Raw genomic sequence first — 23,000 nt, 5'->3', positions numbered from 1 at the left:
CTGTCTCTCCCAGGCACGCTGGGCCGGTTGGTCACCCCTGCAAGAGTCCAGGTTTTCTGTCTCTCTGCCCTGCCCTCCTTGGGGTCGGCATCTCTCAGATCCCACAAGGCGGCCCCTCAAACGTTTGTGTCAGCCCATGCCGGGTGTCTGCCTCTGTTAATGTCACTACCTTTTTTTTTAATATTAAAAAAAAACCCTCTTACTCCAATTTTATTTTAAATCTTCCTATTTTTCGTGCATGTAAGTTTTTTGTTAAGCTTCCCAGCAAACCTTTTTTTGGGAAGCAGTCCATCTATAAATCCTAAGTCAATAAATACATCACTCTCCTTCCCACAGCTGTCCTGGTGGAACCAGTGTTCACAACAGACCCGCCAGGCTTCCCAATGGGATGGACGGGACCCACTGAGCAAAGTGAACTCTAGCCTGAACGATTGCATTTGCTCCTTTAGAGCAGTCAGTGAGCAGGACATTAGATACTTTTGTGTGATTGTGAATCCCTCTCAAAAAATTAATTAAAATTAATTTTGAATTAAATATTAGTTCAAATTAATTTTAAATCCATTCAAAATTAATTCAAAATACCAAATTCAAAATTCAATAGAATAGCTCATCAGCATACGTAAAAGGAAAAAAAAAGATATATCAAATATTGGTGAGAGTGTCCAAAAAATGGGATTCTTACCCATTGGTGGGGAGAACGTAGCTTCAGTCACCTGGCAGAATCAGCCAGAGCAGAGGATCCTGTGACCCAGCTCTGCTAGTCTGTTCCTAGTGGGAGACCCACCAGAGTTAAGAGCGTTCACAGCAGCATTTTCTAATTAAACAGAAACTGGAAACTACCAAATTCCCATCAACAGCAGGATGGCTGGTCACACAATTCAATATTATATAGCCACGAAAATGAAACAAACTGCTACTAAGCACAGCAAGATGGGTCATAATGTTGAGAAAAAGAGGCCAGTGTTGTGGAACAAGTATTATACTATTTTGTTTGAATAACTTTCCAAAACTGGCAAAACCAACCCATGGAGTGAGCGTTTCAGGCAATGATTACTCTGCGAGGTGGGGTGATGATGTGAAGGGCACCTCTAAGGATCATGATCCTATGGCTTGATTGATTTTGGGTGCAGAGACTCACTTTTGGTTCATATTGTGACTATCCTGCATAGCTATCATACTTCAGTAGAAAACCGAAAATAACTACATGAGCATAATCTTGATCATGTTCCCCTTGTCCAAGGGTTGTGGGGACCAGGCTGAGAGTGACCCTCCCCCATTATCCCGTCTCAACTGAAATGTCACCATCACAGCCCCATGAATTCTTTATGGACCCCGTCATTATCTCTCCGGGGGGTGCTTTCTCTGGCTGGTGGGTTGTCACTCGCTTGTCTGTTTCCATTGGTTGATTGTGTTGTCTCTGCTTTGCCTCCTCGCCTGTTGAGCGCAGGAGAAGAGGAGGCTGTCTGTCTTCCTCCTGCTCTGTGCTCTGTTTCCAGAACAGTGTCTGGTGCAGAGGCAGAGCTGAAGCTGAAGCAGTCCTTGTAAGGGCTGGATGTTGAAAGAACTGGTCAGGCATCTGTCCACAGAACAGAGGTACGGAAGTGTGTGCAGTGTTTATATCCAGGGAGAGGAGAGCATGGAATAGGTGGGTGATGTTTTACCTTTGCCCGTATGCAGTTCTTTATTTTCAAATCTGGGATCAGGAATAATCACTGTTAACCAAAGGAGCATTCTGAGGATGAGTCGTAGGCAGCCAGAGAAAGGCTTAATGAATGACATTGATGGTGAGCACCCCATAACCAATAGTAGGGACGGGAGGTCACAGCTGAGCAAAGGCTGAGAAGAAATGCCACCTAGGTGAGTCCATCCTGTGTCCCTGGCACTCACAGGCCCTGTCTGGTTGAGGATATCTGGGCAGGAGCTGTGGCAGGTCTCTATACACACGTGACTCTCTGTGGGTGTCACAGACCAGGCACGACAGACTCTGCCAATGTCATGCCTGCACACGCAGGCCTCCAGCCCGCCAGACTATTTATACCCCTGGAATGTCACTGGGCCCCCAGGAAGCAAAGACCCCATCAAGGTCACGGCCGCTACCCTGTCTCGGCCCTGGGCATCTGAGAAGCCCCACTCAGGGTTATCACCAGGCCCCTCAAGATAAGGAGCCTCCGCTTGGCCCCACTAATGGTATTATTTTAGGGACCACTCAGAAGGACAGGCTGGGATGGAGGCCCGGGTCATCTGTCATCCTTGCCTTCATTAACACGCAGAACAAGAATGGAACAAAGACCAGTGCTTGTGTGAAGGGCTGGAGAGGCTCCGCTGAGCTGGAAAGTCATTCTACCCAAAGACACTTGGGAAAGACATTTGCTTAGAGCAACTCTCCATCTGCCCCTCGATGGCCCCACCCCCTACCCACAGGCCAAGTGGGTTGCCAGGTGGAGGGGCAAAGTCATTGCTTCCAAACTCAGGGCTGGACAAAAGGCCTAAGATGATTTCTGCTAAAACATCCTAAAGTTGATCAGATCTGGATTCAGTTAGAAGGGTCAGAGCTCAGATATGTAGTTTCTCTGTTGGCTTTAGCTATCCAAACCATTTTTATTCAGCATTTCTATAACTTCAATAAGTTGGACATGCACACGCAAGCGTCAAGGACAAGGACATGGGCCTCTGAGCAAGTTGTGACAACATCTCAACCCCACCTTCACCCCCCACTGTCCCTCACTCCCACCCCACACACAGGCACAGGCTTTTCTTGGAAATTATTTAGTCTGTTAGTCAGCTCATGGCATTAAATAATGACGTGAGTTTGGAAGAAGACGGATCTGAGGTCAGAGTCATCCTTCTTAATCTCCCCCAGTCCCTTCCTTTCCCAGAGCAGGAAGAGAGGAAGAAACTTGAAAATCAGAGGGTCACTTTCAATGCTCCATTAACACATGCTCCTGGGCACTCCTGAGAAAACATCTCATGGATGATCCCAAATTGTGACCCAAATGCCAAAGAGGATGATCAGGTGGAGCTGACAGACAGCCCCCAATCTAATCTTGATCTGAACTGCCAGGCCCCAGGGGCTAGGGTTAAAGCCCTCTCCTACCAGGAACAGAACCCAAGTCTCCTGATTCCCAGCCTGTTAACAACATTAAAGACATTTATTCACCAAACCACGTCAAGGAAGCTCTGCTGTGTGTCAAACCTTGGGTTGGGCATGGGGGACACCGCAGCAACCTAGAGACCAAGATGGACAACAGCCACATAAATAAGGGAAGCATTCAGTTTGTCAGGTGGTGATGAGCTTTACAGAGAGAAAGCAAGCAGGAAAAAAGACAGGGAGGGCCAGGGCAGAGACTGTAAGTCACCCACAGGCATCAGAGGAGGCTAGCAGGCAAGCTGATTTGGGACAAAGACCTGAAGGAGCTTAGGCAACCGCCTGCAGCTGTCTGGAGGAACAGCTTTCATGGCTGGGTGGCGGGGTGGGGTCGGGGGTGGGTGGTGGGGAGCAGGCACAGCCAGTGCAAAGACCCCGAGGTGGGAGTGCACACTTGGCATGTGGAGACTGGCAAGTGGGGTGGGGCAACTGGAGTGGAGTGTGTGAGGGGAGGGGCAGTTAGCAGGGGTTACAGGAGGCTGATGATACCCCCCCAAAGATGGCCAGGCCCTAAGCCCTGGAAGACGCAAATGTATCACCTTGTAGAAGGTGTGACATATGTTGGTTTGTATCAACTACTTTCCCTCACAATACTTCTGACACGAAATGTATGGAGGGCTGGAGCGGTTTCTCTCCACATCAACCAGTTCTCCAAATCTCTTGTTGTTCAGTCACTGTCGTGTCCAACTTTTTGTGACCCCATGGACTGCAGCATGCCAGGCTTCCCTGTCCTTCAGCATCTCCCGGAGTTTGCTCAAACTCATGTCCATTGAGCCAGTGATGCCATCCAACCATCTCATCCTCTATTATCTCCCTCTCCTCCTGCCCTCAATCTTTCCCGGCATCAGTCTTTTCCAATGAGCTGGCTCTTCGCATCAGGTGGCCAAAGTATTGGAGCTTCAGTTTCAGCATCAGTCCTTCCAATGAATATTCAGGGTTGATTTCCTTTAGGATTGACTGATTTGATCTTCTTGCTGTCCAATTGTCTCTCGAGTCTTCTCCAGCACCACAATTCAAAAGCATCAATTCTTCAGCGCTCAGGCTTCTTTATTGTCCAAATCTCTGGATATCAACAATTCAATTCAATTCCAACACTATCTCCCCAGAGAGAGCACAGACCCCAGAGTTTAAAGATTCAGGCACCAATGGGAAACCCCAGGTTGTCACCTGCACTTCTATAAATCAGGGGTTCCCACAGCCCCTCTTTGGGTTCAATAATTTGCTGGAATAGCTTTTGCAGGGGTCCCCAGTCTCCGGCCCACAGACTGGTACCTCCTGTCAGGTCAGTGGCAGCATTAGATTAGAAATAAAGTCACAATAAATGTAAGGTGGTTGAATCATCCTGAAACCATAACACACCTCAGTCCATGGAAAACCTGTCTTCCACAAAGCTGGCCCCTAGCGCCAAAAAGTTTCGGGACCGCTGGGCTACAGAACTCAGCAAGGTGCTTTACTTACTATTACCAATTTATTATAAAGGATACAGCTCAGGGTCAACCATGGGAAAGAGATGCTCAGGACAAGGAGATGGCGGGGAAGGAGCACGCGGCCCCCAGGCCTCCTGAGTTGCCACCTTTCCAGCACCCCCATGCACTCACTCACCTGAAAGCTCTCCAGCCCCTCCTCCAGGTCAGGGCCGGGGCTGAGAGTTCCAACCCCCCAATCACAGGGTCCTTTCCTCTGCTCGGTCTAACTAGCTCATTTGCATAAACTCAGGTAGGGCTGAAAGGAGCCAGTTATGAAAAACCTAAACTTCCTATTCTTCCCATCACTCAGGAAATTCCAAGCCTCTTACAAGCTGTGTGCCAGGAACCAGAGACCAAATCCAAATATTTATCTTTTATTATGTCCCTCCTTGCAAAGGATAGAGGATGTTGAGATGGGGAGATTTCCTAGGTTGTGTGGGTGAGCCCCAACGTAACCACAGGGTCCCTGGAAGAGGGGAGGAGGAGGGCTGGAGAGAGTTGTCAACAGATGCACAGATGTCCCAAACGTCTTTATTGAACAATGACAGTGGCAGAGGGTGAATCAGACCCTGGGCAGTACTCCTAAGTTCTCGTTCTGTCCACTGGACATGGGGCCAGCTACAGAAGCCTGGGGACCCTGAGCAACATGGAAGCACTCAGAGCCCCGGGCTGCCACCCAGGCCACATGCCCTCCCTGGGGGCAGCTGATACAGTCTTACAGCACTGGCCACCGCTGCTAGGACATGACTGTGGCCACGCTGCCATTCTCGCAGCCCTGAGGCAGGACCAGCCCTGGGCCTGCATTCCATGGAGTGGGGGGCTTGAGACCTGGCTCCACTTGGCTACCTCCTCTGCCACCAGAGAGCCGTGGCCAAGATGGGGCGGGTTGGAAGGACCCAGCGCCAGGGAATAAGGCACTGCCCGCCTGGCCCAGGTGCACTTCGCCTCTGTCCAAACAGCTGTCATGACTCCAGAGACTTTGGAGAGCTCTGTGTTTTTCCCCTTCTATTTTTATTTCCTCAAATCTAAGCCCAAGAGAGGCCGGTGCCAGAATCCTGGAGGGACGTGAGCCAGGAGGACCCGATCCACAGGCAGAGGACACCGTGTCTGGAAGAGGTCACTGTGAACATCCCTGGAAAAGATGGATGGCCTCCAACCTGGGGCTCTGAGAAGGCCTGGGTCCTGGGAGAGGGCAGGGGAGGTTGCCCGAGGGGGAAGACCCTGCAGCTGATTAAATAAGGGAGCTGGACTTTGAGCTGGTGCTGACTCCAGGCCCCTCTGCCCAGAACACACGCCCTCTGTGTAATGAGAATTCACCCCTTCTCAAATAAACATTGGTAAGAAGGCAGCCAAGGTCTTCTCCCAGGGGTGGTGAGAGAGCCTGTTCTCAGCTGCCTCTGTGTGTCACCTTGACCAGATGCTACTTCCATCTCAAAAGTAAGATAGAGAGGTCTGAGTGCTCACCCCACTTCCACCTCTGCATATGAGGAGCAGAAGAGGCTCACCTGGGGCAGGAAAGATTAAAATGCCACTTTCTCCTGGAAGCCCTCCCGTATTGCTTCATCCAAGCCCCTGTCCTGGTCTTCCTATCGGGTCCTCTCTTGCTCTCAGCATGTTCCATGACCCTGTCGCAAGGCCCGTTTGCAGCTTTCAAAGCCTTTATCTTGCTGCCTTCATTGCTGCCTGACTCACTCTGCTCTGGCTTCCTGGCTGTTCCTCTAGCCTGGCAAACAAGTCCTTCCTCAGGACATTTGCACACGCTAATTCTTCAGGCAAAAATGCTCTTTCCCCTGGTGACCCCATCGCCTTTCCCTGACCACCCTTTCTGAGAGCCTGGCCGCCGACACCACCCTCCCTTCCCTTGCTCATCATTGTTGTTTTTAGTTGCTGAGTCCTGTCTGACTCTTTGTGACCCCAGGGACTGTAGCCCGCCAGGCTCCTCTGTCCATAGGATTTCCCAGGCAAGAATACTGCAGTGGTTTGCCATTTCCTTCTCCAGGGGATCTTCCCGACTCAGGGATCGAACATGCATCTCCTGCATTGCAGGCGGACTCTTTACCACTGAGCAACCAGGAAGCCGCTGCTCATTATTACCACTGAATGGGAGGCACACCAGACACTATGCTCACTACCCACAGTACTCTTAGGTGCCTACAAAAAATACTTTAATATTTTTTAAGGAGAAGATAAAAATATGATGCAGCCTGATTTATATTCATCTTGATACCAACACAGTCATAATGGAAAACCTGTGTTATTTTGTTTGGAGGAAGAAGCCCAGGTGGCCACGCTGTGGTGCCAGACACTATTGGTTTCCTGTGGCCCCGGAGGACACATGCTTCCCTAAGCAGAGGCTGTGCTTTGCTCCTGTAACTCCAGAGGACACACAAGGAACTAGTGAGTGAGCGAATGAAGGCTTCTGGCCAAAAAGGATGCCTGTGCTGCCCTCAGAGACACCTTTGTGCCTGCAAAGGGAACTGTGGTGTGGCCATTTTTGTTTATAGTCTTCCCTCCACTCCACAGCTGACCAGCCTTTCCCCTGTGCTGCATCTGGGTCCAGCATGCCTGGGTGAAGGCTTGGAATGGGTGGGGGAAGCTGGGCTGGGCTCCGACAACCCCCTTCCAGTCGTGGGGCAAGGAAGGAGCTGCAGGGCTCGCACAGCAGCACTCACAGCAGCTGGGGGCACAGTGAGGACCACGGAGGTCGGCTAGGATGCCCAAATTCTGCAGCAGGAAAGCAGGTCAAGGTCTCAGGAGAGGGACAGGCAGCTTCATGATGAGGGCTGAATGGTGGTCCCCTCAAAAGACACATCCGTATCCCAATCCCTAGGATATTGGAATGTGACCTGACTTGGAAGAAAGGTCTTTGCAGACGTAACTAAGGATCTCAAGGTGAGATCATCCTGGATTATGTGGGTGAATCCTAAACCCAGTGACAAGTGTCCTTCTAAGAGACACACAGAGGAAGGAAGGACGCAGAAACTTGGAGAAGCCATGTGAAGACAGTGGCAGAGACTGGAGAGGTGCAGCCACGAGCCAAGGATGTCAGCAGCCACCGAAGTGGCAAGAAACACAGCAGGTGCCTTCCCTGAAGCATCTCAGGGAGTGCGGCCCTGCTGACACCTGGCTGACACTTACAACCTTTCAGAACAGTGAGGACACATTTCACAACGGTGAGGACACATCTCTATCATCCTTTGTGATGGCAGCCTTGGGAAACGGATACATTCAACTTCTCCAAAAGACATGAACAGAGGGAAGGACTCAACATGTACAAGTGAGAATTTTCTGAGCACATGGCCCCATAACCACTGCTAACCCTCCCAGCCTCCCAGCGAGGTCCACACGTTGTCATCATGAGGTAACAAAGCAGAAATCAGGTCAGGTAAGCTATACTGTATAGCAGGTGGGGCTATTGGGCCCAGCCAGCGGGGAAGCTAAAGGTTCATCATCATATTCACAGATGAAGTCCCTCAAGCCACTTGGAAGTGGAAAGGAGACCCAAAACCTGAGCTTGTGGTCCAGGAACTCAGCGTGCATTCAGGGACAGATGCAGGGAACTGGGGAAGGTCATTTGGAGAGTTAGGGCTGGGGGCCAGGCTTCCCCACATTTCACAAACAGACCTAGGAGGCTGTAAGATAAACATAGGGTCGAGCCTAGGTGTTGGGTCCAGGCAATTATTATCTGGTGACGTTGAGTAAACACCTTCACCTCTTTGTGCCCTCTTAGAATGGACACTGACAACATCACGCCAAGTGGTGGTAGCCATGGTCCCTGACACAGGTGCTCAGTGAGTGGCACGAGGAGATGAGGCTTCAAGGTGACAAAGAGCAAGAGAGGTGGGAACCAGGAGGGAGTAAGGTGCAGGCCAAAGATGATGTCACCTGCGGCACTTCAGCCAGACACACCTGCCTGTAGGGATCCAACTGGCAGTCTATGGGGAAAGTGAGCCAGAGAGGAGCAAAGGCTTGTCCTCTTCCCCGTGAAGTGTGGCTCATTCAGTCCAGCTTTTTAAAAATTACTTATTTATTTAATTTTGGCTGCACTGAGTCTTTCTTGCTGCACGGGCTTTCTCTAGTTGCAGCAAGTGAGAGCTACTCTCCAGTTGCAGTGCAAGGGCTTCTCACTGAGGTGGCTTCATTTGCAAAGCAGGGGCTCCAGGGTGCACGGGCTTCAGTAGTTGTGGCCCAAAGTCTCAGTAGTTGCAGTTCCTGGGTTGTGGGGCACGGGCTTAGTTGCCCCATGACATATGGAATCTTCTTGGACCGGGGATCAAATCGATGTCCTCAGCATTGGCAGGCGGATTCTTAACCACTGGACCACCAGAGAAGCCCTCAGTCCAGCTTTTACTTTCCTACTCTTAATAGAGACATGGGCACACATCAACAGATAACCTACACTTTTAAAAACAGCAGCTGATGTTTGCACCTTCCTGAGCTAGACAACAGGGAGCAGTGAAGACTGCGGCTATACTGCGCTTGGGCTCCAGCCGGAGCCGCCACGCAAGAACAGGGCCTGGGAGAGGCCAGATCTGCCAACTGCTCAGAAGCCAGAATTTGAGATTTTTTTTCACCCCAGCCTTCTGATTTTCAAAAACGTGTTGGCAACGAATTCACTTTTTAAAAATGTATAAACACCATGCACGCAGGAGGAATAAGACACGTCTGCAGGCCGCATCTGGCCCTCTGGTGTGCGGCTCTGGTCTCCAGCCTGGAAGCAGAACAAAAGCTGGATCACGCATCGGGACAATGACAAGAAGGTTTGGAAACCAGGGGCTGGAACTTGTTAGGAGCGGCTGCTTCATTTGAGGCAACAGGGAAAGAGCAGGCAGCCGGGCCAGGGAATGGGCCCAGATTCTAACATCCATCAGGTGACCTCAGCATGCACTTCAAAGCGGAAAGGGACCCGAGCGGCTGCTCCACACCGCATGGCTGCGGGCTGCTGCGTGCTCAGCAGGCCCCTGGCTGCCTTCGCCAGGCCCGCTGGGGGCCATCCATGGCTCAAGCCGGGAGCCAACAGCAGCCCCCAAACCGCTGAAATAATTTGCACTGGACAGTGCTGGGCTCTGGGGCCTGCGCCGCTTTAAAGTTTTGGGTGTACACTCCCCCACCCCCATTACTATTTCTTTTTCTTTCTTTGCCTCTGTTTTATTGGGATGACTAAATCTTTCAACTATGTTAGCAGTAAACACAGCTAATTTACCCCCTGCCTCTTTGAAACAGCTGCTGACAGCTGCACTGTAATTCAATCAAGGATCTTTGTAGTCAAGCCTACTAAATTCACATTTGTTGTTTGGTTCCATCTCTCCTGCCCGGAGCCCCGCACAGCTGTACCGAATACTGATGAGCGTCCCTTTCTCCCCCAGGCCTGGATGATAAACAGCGTGTTAATGGTGGAGGCTAAGGCAAAGAGTTCTCAGCAGACCAAGAGAACTCCAATATCCAGGCATCGAGAGAAAAAACAACACAGACATACACAGGCCCAAAACCAGAACCAAATGTCTCCTTTTATTGCAAAGTCAAAACCCTTTTTATTTTGTCTATATACAGCATTTTCTCTGAGGACTGCTCTATGCAATGGCTGAAGGTACATCAGTCTGACCATTTAATAAATAGTCTTAAATAAGAAAATAAACAGGTTGGAGGAAAGCAAGCTTGTTGTCCTGAACAAGGGATTGGAGAGGGTCTAAAATGAGCTTCAGATGACATAAATAATTTCTTTGTTTTGTAACAGCTATTTACAGGTTTCAGTGTACAAATGATGCTAGGGGTGTACGCGGTGTGAAAGCTTGCAGCAAGAGGGAATCTCGCCAAATCCCCAGATCTGTCAACAGACAAAACAAAATGTAACAAAAACAGCGACTCTTCCCCATTGACCAGGCAGAGTGAAGGCTGCAGCCCAAGCTACTGAAGAAGAAAAAATAAAAGAAAATTAAAACAGGGCCCCGTGTTTCCAGGAGCTAACTTAATCAACATGGAGAGACAGTTCTTCACTAGACCAGATCCAAGGGGCTGCAGGCGTCACCTGGATAACCCTGTTTTTTGTTCACAGACAGCCTGGTGGTCTCCAGGGCCCATGGTGCAGCTGGAGGCTGGGGACCTTCTGGCTAAGGTGAGAGAGGCATGTGCCGAGGGCCATGTCAGAAACGGTACCTTCCAGTCAGGACACTCTCAAGACAGCTTCCTCAGCCTTCCATTTGAGATGCATATCTGCACATCCTGCTCCCAGCAGACCTCCCACTGTGTCACCTTTCCCTTGCTTCCAGGGGCTGATTCTTTTGCAGGGTCCTCCCGTAGGGGTCTGCGAATGAAAATCGGTGGCTACAGAGGCCCTCATCAGAGCCCAGACTCTAGGATGCTGCTATCAACGGCCAATAGAGGAGTCTGCTTGGGGGATGGATGACCCTCCTGCCCATCCACCCGTTAAGAGCTAGTGTGCTTCTTAAAATAGAGCTATGGTGGCCCTAACTCAGGATTGAACTGCAAGTTTTGTCCTGACTGCTTTTCTCCTCCAACTGCCACCTCTCACTGACTTCCTACTGGGGGGAGAGTTGGAAAACCAATTCCAAGTGTCTGCCAGTACTTCACACACTTATCTTAATTTCTGCCACCAGGCACCTGGCTGAACGATGGAACCTATTTATCCTTCAAGGTCAACACACTCCCAACTCCAAGGATAAATTTTCCCTCTCCTTCACTGGACAAATCTTGGCATTGGGGTGAGCCTACATAAACAGTGGGCCTGGGCAAGCCTCAGAATGAAACTGGAATGGCACAGAAAGGGGGCCTCCACTCCCTCTGCCAGCTACAGCTTCTGTTTATGAAATCAGAGTAAACCAAGAAATGGGGATAAATTGTTTAGGAAAATATATCTGTACCATCCTAACCATTTTCATTCATTCATTTTATTGTGACATTTATTACAGGGACTTCTGCATTCATCTTCCTCTCACACAAACAAGAGCATGCCCACCCCTGGCCACACCCCCTTCCTCCCACTGCTGGTGGCCGGGCTGAAGGGTGTCGTAATTACTCCTGGGAACGAGTTGGTGCACGGCTGAGACTTCACAGCCAGTGATCGGGGCCCAGCAATTTTTCTTGATATATATATATTTTTCCTGTTAGGTTTTGCCTGCAGCAGCTTGTAGGATCTTGTCCGTAGGATGCTGATGAAAATCGGATCAAAAGCCATCTGCCTCTCAAATTCCTTAACACTCCTACAGCATTATAGTTGGGGAGAGGGAATGGGAAGGCCTCACAAAATGCAGGTGGTCTGCTGGCTCCTCGCCCAAGAGGTGGGAGGTGCTGGACGGTGAGAGACCCAGGATCCAGAAAAACGTGACTCGAAAGCGTGTGACTTCCGGGAAGAGCTAGTGGCAGCCACAAGCCCGGACAACCATGTTTCTGTATTTCTTCAGGATGACGTTGGAGCTGTCATCGAAGTAGAGCACAGAGATGGCATTGAGCTGAGTCGGAGCACAGCAAGGCTTGGGCACCGTTTCCGGGTTGATGAAGTGCACCTGAAACACACCCGAAAACGGTGGTGGTGGTGAGACCTGGAGAGTCACTCCTCCCTGGCCTCCGTATTCCTGTACGGAACAGGTACTGCTTGGACAGAATCCCCACTGGTGACACTCACTGGGCACTCCCAGTTCTAAGCACTTGATGGCTAACTAACTCAGTTCCAGGGTTATCCTGGATTTACAGATGAGAGAACCAGAGCATACAGGGTCACATGGCATACAGCTAGGAAGATACTGGGGGCTGGGTCATTCTCCCTCATGAGGCTGTCCTCTTTGACATTCCAGGATGTTTGACAGCATCCCTGGGCTCCACTTCTAGAAGTCAGAGGCACTCCACCCCCACCCCTCAACTGTGACAACTAAAAATGTCTCTGGACGTGCATGTCAAGTCGCTTCAGTCGCCTCTGACTCTTTGCGACCCTTGGACTGTAGTCCACCAGGCTCTTCTGTCCATGGGATTCTCCAGGCATGAATACTGGAGTGGGTTGCTGTGCCCTCCTGCAGGGGATCTTCCTGACCCAAGGATCAAACCCATGTCTTCCGCAGCTCTTGCGTTGCAGGTGGATTATTTACCGCTGAGCCACCGAGGAAGCCAGACATTGTCAAATATTCCCTGGGAGGCAAAACTGCCCCAAGTTGAGAACCCCTGGGCCAGACAAGGGTCGGCCTGCAGGTCAAACCCTGCTCTGCCACATGTTTTTATAAATAAAGTTTTGTTGGCACACAGCCACACCCATTCATCACACAGCGTTTGTGGCTGCTTCTGCATTATAACAGAAGAGGTGAATAGCTGCAACAGAAACTTATGACTCTTAAAGTTAAAAATATTTACTATCTGGCTGTTTTCAGAAAAAGATTGCTGGCCTCTGGACCAGGCCTGTCCTGTCCAAGAAAAACAAATGCAAATCACAAGTGTAATTTAAAATGTTCTAGTAGCTATACGCTACAAAATGAAAAAGAAACAGGTGAAATAAATTTAAATAATATAATTTAACCCTGCATTTCAAAGCTATTATCACTTCAATATATACTTAACATAAGTCATGAATGAGATATTTTATATTTTTTTATACTAAGGCTTCAAAACTCAGTGTGTATTTTATAGTTGCAAAACATCTCAGTTGAGATTGGCCACATTCAAGTATTCAAGAGCCACATATAAAAGTGGGTACCATATCGGATGGTCCAAGTCTAGGCTATATTAGATGATTCTGCCTCAATAAACACCCTTGAATGGCTGAGCCATGAAATCAAGGCTAGGAGGCAAAGATGTGAACTCTAGGAGGGGACCAACTCTCAAGGCTGCCTCACCTGTAGGAAGCCCAGACATTGTGGAGCAGGGGATGGGGGAAGCCTAAAGAGGTGGATGCTGACTACCAGGAACAACCCAGACTGAGGCAAGGCCAGGACAACTGCCCTTAGGCACAGTGTTGTTTATTTATGATACTTTTAGGAACTATTCTAGCTGCTTTTAAAACTAGGAGAAATAAATGCACTTCAGGGTTGAAGATCATACACAATGAGTATACTTATGTCCTGTTAAACATACTTTTTATGGAGGAAGGGCCCAGGAAAGCAATAGGGCCCAGGGCTCCAGAAACTCATAACATGTTAGAGACCTGCTGTGGCCCCAGCTTGGAGGGACATGAGGCCGGATCTGGTGGCCCTGCTGCAGCGGCGGGCCACACCCCGGACGGCACGCAGGCCACACTCACCAGCGTCTGCACGATGGCATGGTTGGTGGCGTTCATGTAGGAATTCAGAGGGAAGGCGCACTCCCCCTCACAGTAGTAGGCGGCATAGCCTTCGGGTGCGATGATCCAGTCCTGCGGGGAGAGATCAGAGAGCATGAGGAGGCATGGTCAGGTGAGGGGCGTGGTCAGAACAAAGTAGGAACGGCAGGGTCCCACCCTCCAGGCCGAAACCCTCCTCCTGTGGGCCAGATTCCGAAGCTCCCAGAGGTCAAAGGCATAGCCCACCTCCTTCTGGGTGGCTGGGGCTCCTGCAGAGGCAGAAGAAACAGGAGGCAGCCTTTCTTGGTCTAGTGCGTGAGTGCTCAATCGCTTCAGACTCTGAGACACTATGGACTGTAGCCCTACAGGCTCCTCTGTCTGTGGGACTCTCCAGACAAGAATACTGGAGTAGGTTTCCATGCCCTCCTCCAGGGGACCTTCCCAACCTGGGGATCGAACCTGCGTCTCCTGCATCTCCTGCACTGCAGGCAGATTCTTTACCTACCCATTGAGCCAGCTGTGAAGCCCTTGTCCCAACAGACAGTAAAAATGAGGGAAAAACCAGGGGGCTGGGCTGAGCCCAGAATGGACACTGGCTCTTCACTGGAAGGTGGCACAGACAGAGGTGACCGAGGGTATCAGTCTTACCCCTGCTATGTGGTAGCATGGGCCGTCTGTTAACAAAACCTTCAGACCTCGCTTCACGAAGCACAGTGCCTGCTACACTGTGCGACTCAACAAAGGATGCTTTGTGGTCAGGTCAGCACAGAAATGGCGCTCTAGCAATGACTACACCCCTCAGGGACTCAGTGCACCTGGGGGCTCCATTCCACACTAGGACGTGAGCAACCTCTTAGACTGTGGATGGTATCCTAAGAGTGAGGACAGAATCCCAGGAGGGCTCCAAGCTGTCTGTGTGCACAAGACCCCTGAGGGCGTATCTGGGAACACTATACTATCCTCTGGGAAGAATCTGGACCCTCCCACGGAAATACAAGCTCTGTGAGGGGAGAACAACAAAACCAATGGCCCTGGTAATTTCATGACAACACCCTTTCCAGGGATATTTGGGCTTCATGAAGGCAGGCACCTTGCTATGCCCAAAGCTGCATCTCCAATGCCTAGAAAAGGCCCAGGAGGTCATAGAAACTCATCAACAGTTGAGATACTGTTTTTCTAGGATTCATCCCTTGCCCTTTGCCCTGCTTCAGCTAAATGGTTCCAGAGGGGGCCAGCCATGGTCCTAGGACATGATCCCAGCCCTACAATACCTGATTGGTTCAGGAACAAGCACCTAGCCTAAGCTGGGCCAATCAGCCCCTTCCCTGGGAATCTGAAGCACAGATGGGGGAAGGAGGGGCAGAAGGCAGACAGACACCACAGAGGGTGGGGGCCCGCCCTCCAGGTGGCTGGATTCCAGCACATGGACTTGTCCATATCTGAGGGAAGCAGCCAGTGCAGGGTGCCAATGGGGTTCACATGGAGAATGAGGTTCACAGTCCACAGTGTTTGGGCTTCTGGTTCTAGCCTGAGTCTCTAGCAGAAACCAGGTTTCTGCTCCTGGGTTTCATGAGGCATCCCTGCAGCCTCTAGTTAGAACATGAGGCTTCCCAGGTGGCTCAGTGGTAAAGAATCAACCTGTCAATGCAGGAGACGTAGGTTCGATCCCTGGTCAGGAAGATCCCCTGGAGGAGGAAATGGCAACCCACTCCAGTATTCTTGCATGGGAAATCCCATGGACAGAGGAGCCTGAAGGGCTACAATTCCATGGGGTTCAAAAGAGTTGGACACGACTTAACGATTAAACAGCTGGAATCTCAAGAGATGAGAACCACGGCTCACTGCACATAGGGGACCCAGTCCCACCGCCATGGTGGGGAGCACAGGGAAGCCCATACCAGAGGTTCCCGACACCGGGGCAGACCCAGCCACCCTCCCCCTTACCTGCCAGCCCAGGTCCCGGAAGCTGACGTATAGCTCATGCTTCTTACATGCCTGCCTCTGGTCGCTGCTGCTGTTTTCTGCAGTGATGGGGAGCAGAGGTGAAGTACCATGGGGAGGAAGAGGAAACACACGCATTAATGCTTCCTCAGTCCAAGGCAATGGCACCCCACTCCAGTACTCTTGCCTGGAAAATCTCACAGACGGAGGAGCCTGGTAGGCTGCGGTCCATGGCGTTACTAAGAGTCAGACATGACTGAGTGACTTCACTTTCACTTTTCACTTTCATGCATTGGAGAAGGAAATGGCAACCCACTCCAGTGTTCTTGCCTGGAGAATCCCAGGGACAGGGGAACCTGATGGGCTGCTGTCTATGGGGTCGCACAGAGTCAGACACTACTGAAGCGACTTAGCAGCAGCAGCAGCAGCAGTCTAAGGCAGTGGCGTGACCCCAAGCAAACTTTGGGAGCTGGACACAAAGGTCATTCAGGCATCTGTAGCCTCAAAACTCATTTCTGCCCCCTGAAAATGGCCTCCATAGGGGTGGTACCAAAGCCCCCATCTCTCACACAGTCTTAGTTCACAGCTATCCCCGGATCCTCCTGTGCACGCTGTTTTCTCTGGTTTAGTTGCTGATGTCTGCCCAGATTCCATGTGGGAATCCATGTCCATCTGCATCCCGTCATGCCTGAATGGGGGTGGGGTAGGGGGGTGTGCTGCTTCCACTCAGGCTCACGCCTCGAGATGCTCAGCCCCATGGAGGGAGGCAGGAGAAGGCACAGACAGGGCCTGGGACAAAGCTCCCACCACCGAGAAGACACGAGAGGGCAAAAAGTCAAGTCCCATTGACCTTTCAGAAAAACACAACACTGAGGTTCCTCTGCGGAACGAAAATTATGCACTGGGGTTTTCCAGAAGTATGTAGAGTTGGTAGGAATTTGGGGTTTGTAACTGAGCGCTTGTAAACATGCAGGAATATCTGTTTCTCTGTCTCTCTCCTTGTGTCTATCTCTTTCTCTGTCTCCCTTTCTCTCTGACACAAACACACACTCTGCTGCCACTGCACAATCTTCCCTGTACCCAGGAGCAAGAGGGATTCATTTTTTTTTTTTAACCACAATCTCTCTCTCTTCCATCTAAAATTTCCCATGGGCTTTCTATTGGCTTTTGTGAACATTCCTAATTTTACACACATCTTTATATCTAGGGTTGAGAGAAGACATTTTCAAAAATGTACAAACCAGTGAGGAAATGACAATTGATTATGACAGAATGGCCTATAAGTTTCTAGGAGGGAGGGATCCTGGCCCCTAGGAAACACTCAGAACCAGTGAGATGATCCCAATGAGGGCAGCAGGGAGCACCGGCCTTTGGGTGTCTCAGGCCCTCATTACCTTGGTGCCCAGTATGTCATTCATTCATTCATTCATTCATTCGTTTGTTCATTCCCACAAACTGTTACAGAGCATCTATGGGTTTGCAGATACTGGTTTGGGCACTGGAGCTACAAGTGTGAATGAAGCATCGAGGGGCTTATCTTCCAGCAAGGGAGGCAGACGATGACCAAATGAGTAAACACCAATTACGTTCCATCTAGACGAGCATCGAGGAGGAACTAAGGGAGGAGAGGAGGACAGGAACAATGTGCTGGGGGCTCTGTGCTGTCTAACCAAGAGCCTTCAGAGGAAGTGGTGCTTGTGTAAGAACCAAAGGAAGTGAGATGGTGGGCCAGGTAGGAGATTCCAGGATAAGGACAGGGTGGGATGGAGAGGAGGGTTAGAAGTCAGCAATAACCAGGACAGGAGTGGTGGTGGGCAGAAGGATGGGAATGAGGCGGTGATGCTGGGGTCGGCGGTTGGCAGCGAGGAGGGGAAAGGTCTGCACTGAGCTCCACTGCTGGGGGTGAGGGAGGTTAGGGAGGATGGAGCAGGAATGGGAGTCCTGGGCCCCTCTTCCTCACCTCAGGACCTAACCTGAGGGCTGAAAGAGAGCGAGAACGCCAGCTATGAGGGTAGCAGGGCTGCTGAGGGCCCAGTGGTCATTCATATGCAAAGATCAATGCCAAGGGACCCCTCAGAGGGGAACCGAGCAACCTCCTGGACCATTCACACTGTGCCATCTGGAAGGCACAGACACAGCGGAAATCCAGGAAAGCCTCCATCGCTGTGACCACGCCTGTAACCCCAGGCAGCAACTCCACAAGGCTTCTTCCCCTCCTTCCCTGTAGACAGGCGGAAGGGAGATGGGAGAGACAGGAGCAACCTCAGCTGTGATGCTGTGTGAAGGAGCCTGAACAAGACAAAGGTCTGAGCACTTTAGCGTGGGCCAGGGGTGTGGCAAAGAAGCTGTGTGTTGAGAACTAACATTGCTGGCTGTTTGGTGCCCTGAGTAAAGAAGAACCTGAAGGTACGTGCAGGCTCACTGAGAAGAAAGTGCCTTAATTGATTAGCAATGTCTAATCAATTACGAGTAGGGGCCTCAGTGCAGTTTCCCCAACCCTGAAAACAAGGCAATGATATTTGGCTTAATGTTGAAGCCCAAGGCCCCACAGGCCAAGGCCAAGAGCAGCTCCTGAAGCTAGCTGTGGGCACGCCAGTATGGGCTGGGCCCTGACTCTGCCCTCAGGGACCTCAGACACCTGGCTCCTCCAGGCTCCCCTGGAACACAGCTGCTCTGGGAGGAAGTGGTCAGAACTATTTCACTCTGACCTCTTCTTAACAGAAAGACAAGGAAAAGGAAGAAGAGATGCTCAAAAAGTGGACTCCCAGCTGGCCTGCCCTCCTGCCCTGCCCCACCCGCCCCCAGCCGAAGCGGGCAGGCAAGCAGGAGCTGCTTCATCCACCTCCACAAGCCCCGCCTGAGCAGCTGCCTGGACTCAGCTCCCACCCCCACGGGTCATGTGGTGAAGATGGCTAATGACCAGGGGAGTTGGGTCCAAATGGGGGTGGGAGAAGGAAGTGGAAGGGAAGTGAGGATCCCAGCTTCTCACCCCAAACCACACAGTCTGAAGAGCAGTTGAAGGCCTTTGGGGGGCAAGGCATGTCGGCAGAACATGTCCAGTCCCCCCAGCACACACAGGGCTCCCATGGGGGAGAGGCTTCTACTCGTGTGCCCCTGCAGCAGGATTCTTAGCCCATCACGGGAGGTGTGTGTGTGCTCAGGCGCTCAGTCGTGTCTGACTCTTTGTGATCCCATGGACGCAAGCCCACCATGCTCCTCTGTCCATGGGAATTTTCCAGGCAAGAATACTGGAAGGGGTTGTCATTGCCTCCTCCAGGGGATCTTCCTGACCCAGGGATTGAACCCATGTCTCCTGCATTGGCAGGCAGATTCCTCACCACTGTACCATCTGGGAAGCTGTTACGGGAGGAGGTAAAGCACTTTCAATGGGAATGTGCAGGCAAACACACCCTCCGAGATTCTGGTTTTTTAAGACTGTGGTGGGACCCAGGCTTTGGTTTTTTTTTTTTTTTTTTTAATTAAACTTCCAGGCAGGATTTAAGTGAACTTCAAACAGGACCAGGAAGTAGAAATCTAGAGCAAGAAAGCAGATCCTAGCCAAGGTAGAAGAGCTGTCATGTGCGGTAGTGAGGGCCCCATCCTGGGGGTTATGTAAGTGGAGACGATGGCGGTTTGGTAAGGATGTGGTGGGGAAGCTGGGTGCGCAATTCTAAGACTTTGAGGGCAGTCCCTCCCCTTTCATTGCGTTGGTCAGACCATTACACCTGACAGACCTCTGAGACATGGGAGATTTTGCACGGCTGACATTTGCCAGCACTTCCTGCCTGCCTGACATGGAAAAGCCTCTAACAAGTCTCCCTACGCTGACCCTCCCCAAGCGCCCCACCCTGCTCCCCACCATTCTCAGAGCAGCCAGAATGAGCTGCTTATCAACCCCACCCCACATCACAGCTTGAAACCCTGCAAAGGCCTCCAAATTTGCTTTGGATGAAATTCAAACTCACGATGTGGCTCCCAAGAGGACACTTGACTCTGCTCACTCCCCAGCCGCACCCTCCCTGTCCCAGCCACGTGGCCTGCCCTCCACTGCCCGCCAAAGCTGCCATGAAAACTCCCTTCACTTGTGCGTCCCACTGTCTGGAGTGCTGGTCTCCAGCCCACCCAGCCTCACCTTGGGGGCACCAGCTTGCCCCTGAAGAAGTCTCCTCTGAACCATCCCCTAAAGGGTCCCTCATCACCATCTCCTGGCTCCCAGGGCTGTGATCAGCGTGCCTGTGAGTGACAGCCCCCTTCTGCCCACCTTGCATGAACTGTGGGCCATGGCTGGGCTTTCGCTGTTGAACCCCAACCCCCGAGAAACCGGCATAGAGCATGCTTAAAATACAAATGAAGAGATTTTGTTGCTTTTTTAATTTGGGGGATCAGATTTCACTTGAGCAGCCTAAAAAAGAGTGGATGCACCTGCCAGAAAAGAATTCTTACAAAATCTCTGCACACAAACTCTGGAACCACACAGACTCACTGGAGTCCATCTGGCAGGGCGCCCTGCTCTTAAAAAACATCACCAATCACAGTAACTGTATTTTTGCTTTTCCCTGAAAAGGAAAATGAACAGCAATTTCAAAATTCTGGAAATGACCTTCCAGGTAAGGCAGAAGAAGCTATTGACAATATATGTGGATCTGAGAGTGGGGGCTGCTCTGCCACACCCCCTCACCCTTCTAAACACCCCCACGCTCCTTTCCACACTTCCTCCCACCAACCCCAGGCCTTTTCCAGCTCATGATGAACCCAGAGCTGGGAAGGCTCTACAAGAAAATCTTACCACCCATGTTCAACAAGTGTTAAAGTTTGCCATGAGTTTCAAATGCATTTCACTTGAAGAAATAAAATGAAAGATACAGCAACTGCCCTTCACTTTTTCTCCCTGCCTTCCTCAGGACAATGGGGTGAAGTCTTCCCTCTATGTATGTTTTCATAGTTCTCCTTTATTTATTTGTAGCTCTTGTTTTGTTTGTTTAGAAATTTCACATGATTTGGCATCCTGTGATACTCATGTTCCGCTACTTGCATTTCGAAATGAATTTATAAGACAATTTACACAATGAAGATGGTGAGCTCTGGGCAGGAAGGGATTCTGTGGGTGGTGCTTCCTGCTGCATGGGTTCCAGAACCATCTGTGGAGCACATGCATGGATGTTGAGCCACCCCCGGCTGGAGTCCTGCAGGGGGCTCCCTGTGGGCTCCTGGGGGTCCGTGGAGTAAACCCCCCACCCCGGTGTACCTGCGACGTTGGCCACCCGCAGGGCTTCCTGGTTCTTGGGCGTCTTGGAGCGATTCTGGCTGCGCTGCTTGCCCCCCGTGGAGCGGGTGCTGCGGAGGTGGACTTCGGTGGCCTTGAAGAAGGCCACCATGAACGGCTGCTTGTTCTGGGGCCCCTGCCGCCCGATCAGGCCCGCCAACTTGGGGTTGATGCTCTGTCCTATACGGGAAGCAGTCAAATGCACAGAACAGGTGGTTAGTGGGAAGGGCTGAACAGATGTCACGTTAGCGAACCTCACAATGTCCATCCGTGTACTTGCCACTCCTCCATCACCAGCATGGCCTCAGCTCTGACTCTACACCGGGTTGTCCTAGGAACTTGGAACACACTGGGAGTCACAGAGAGAACTCCCTGGCCTCTGGGAGTGCACACTGGTGGGGAAGGCAGGCAGGAATCATGCAGGGCAGGGAGCCCGTGGTGATGTGTGCGCGGAGACAAACGGAGCCAGGAGGGGTGTGACACAGTGTGACTCAGCGGCTCCCAACTGAAACCCCCACCTGACGCCCAAGGGAAGAGGGAGGGGGAGGTGGGCAGGCAGTGGAACCTCTGAGTCCTAGTCTGACTCCCCATCCCTCTTCACCTGGGCCCAGCCACATCTGGAATCAACTTCACCAGCAGGAGAGACAGCCTTGGAGGCAGGACAGGCTCTGGCCCTGGGCCTACCTTCCTGGGTTCACATTCAGCCTCTGACATTCGACATACAGATGCTCCCAGCAGACCTCTGCACACCGGAAGTGCTCATTAGATTAGATGCTAGCTCAGGACAGTGGTCCAGGAGATCAGACAAGCGACGTGAGGGCTGAGCCCAGGGGCCCTGTCTCCATCTGAGAGGTCTGGGGAATGCAACAGAGGCTGTGCACAAGCACTGCTCGCTGGCAAAGGATCTGAAGGAAGCCAGAACAAGAGGAAGAGGGATGCCAAGAGAATTGGCAACCCCGGATACTGGGTGAGAAGGCGGCTGAGGCAGTCAGGGTGTTCTGTGCTCTGAGGGTGGGTCCGGTGTGATGGAGGCTAAGAACAGGCTACCAGCTGCAGCAACAATGAAGACATTGGTCAATACATACTTAACTTATTATTGAGACGTATTAAAACGTGTTGTTACTCCAATGTTAACTGATCAGAGACATCTCAGTATTCACTTACATAACAAATTGCCAGTCACAAGTGTTAATTTCTGCAGAAGTTTCCCCTGGTCAATAACTACTACCATGCCCAGTGCTGATAAGTATTCCAAAGGAAGATAAAGCAAGAAGACAAAACAGCTCAGAGAGGCTGAAAACTTGCCCAAGGACAACGAGCTTGGAAGTGAGGGAGCTGAATTTGAAACCAGGGCAGGCTGCTTAATCATGACAGATATGGTCCCTGCACGTTTGGTGAAAGGGGTTGGAGGCCAGCGAAGGCACTGGGCCCAGTCACTCTGGAATCAACTTTCCCTGGAGCTCTCCAGACAGGCCAGATGTCCACAAACCCAGATGCCCAAGGACCAGCTCAGCATCAGGGGCATTTGCTTTAGCTGTATTACAGCAAATGTTCAAAACAGCTCCCCCACCCACCACTACTTCACCTTAGTCCCTCTTAACGCCAGCTTTCCTGCATTCTTTAGCAGGGTTTCCTCGAGTTCACTCATCTATAATTTGAATGATTCTATAAAAGAAACCATTAAAGTCGAGCCCCTAGGAACTGTGCACCACCCTCCTCCCCCTGGAAGGCTGTTAGGGCAAAATAAAAATGCCTCCCTGAAAACCTGATGCTGTTTCAGATCCACTAAATGCAGTCACTGCACCTCTGAGGGAGGGTGTCTGGCTCGCTTTGGCCACTGGCAGTACAGCCAGGTCCAGGGTCCCACAGCCTCAGCTGAGAAATAGGAAGACAGAGGGAAGAGGGTCTCCAGGTGGCTGAAACCTACAT

At 51.2% G+C, this 23,000-nt stretch overlaps 1 protein-coding gene across 1 annotated transcript in view; it reads right to left on the bottom strand.

Annotated features, from left to right (window-relative positions):
- Positions 1–10,086: 10,086 nt before the first annotated feature.
- Positions 10,087–23,000, bottom strand: part of BMP7 (bone morphogenetic protein 7) — an 86,669-nt gene continuing 73,755 nt past the window's right edge. Inside the window, exons 4-7 of the mRNA XM_005887973.3 lie at positions 21,054–21,251; positions 15,812–15,888; positions 13,850–13,960; positions 10,087–12,131 (exon numbers count right to left, since the gene is read on the bottom strand). Coding sequence (XP_005888035.1) covers positions 11,982–12,131; positions 13,850–13,960; positions 15,812–15,888; positions 21,054–21,251 — 536 coding nt within the window. The 3' untranslated portion in view covers positions 10,087–11,981. The remainder of the gene's footprint in view (positions 12,132–13,849; positions 13,961–15,811; positions 15,889–21,053; positions 21,252–23,000) is intronic.

The sequence above is a fragment of the Bos mutus genome, chromosome 13 (genome assembly GCF_027580195.1).
Source record: "Bos mutus isolate GX-2022 chromosome 13, NWIPB_WYAK_1.1, whole genome shotgun sequence".
Taxonomy (NCBI): Eukaryota; Metazoa; Chordata; class Mammalia; order Artiodactyla; family Bovidae; genus Bos; species Bos mutus.
This window is presented reverse-complemented; position numbering and strand designations above follow the sequence as displayed.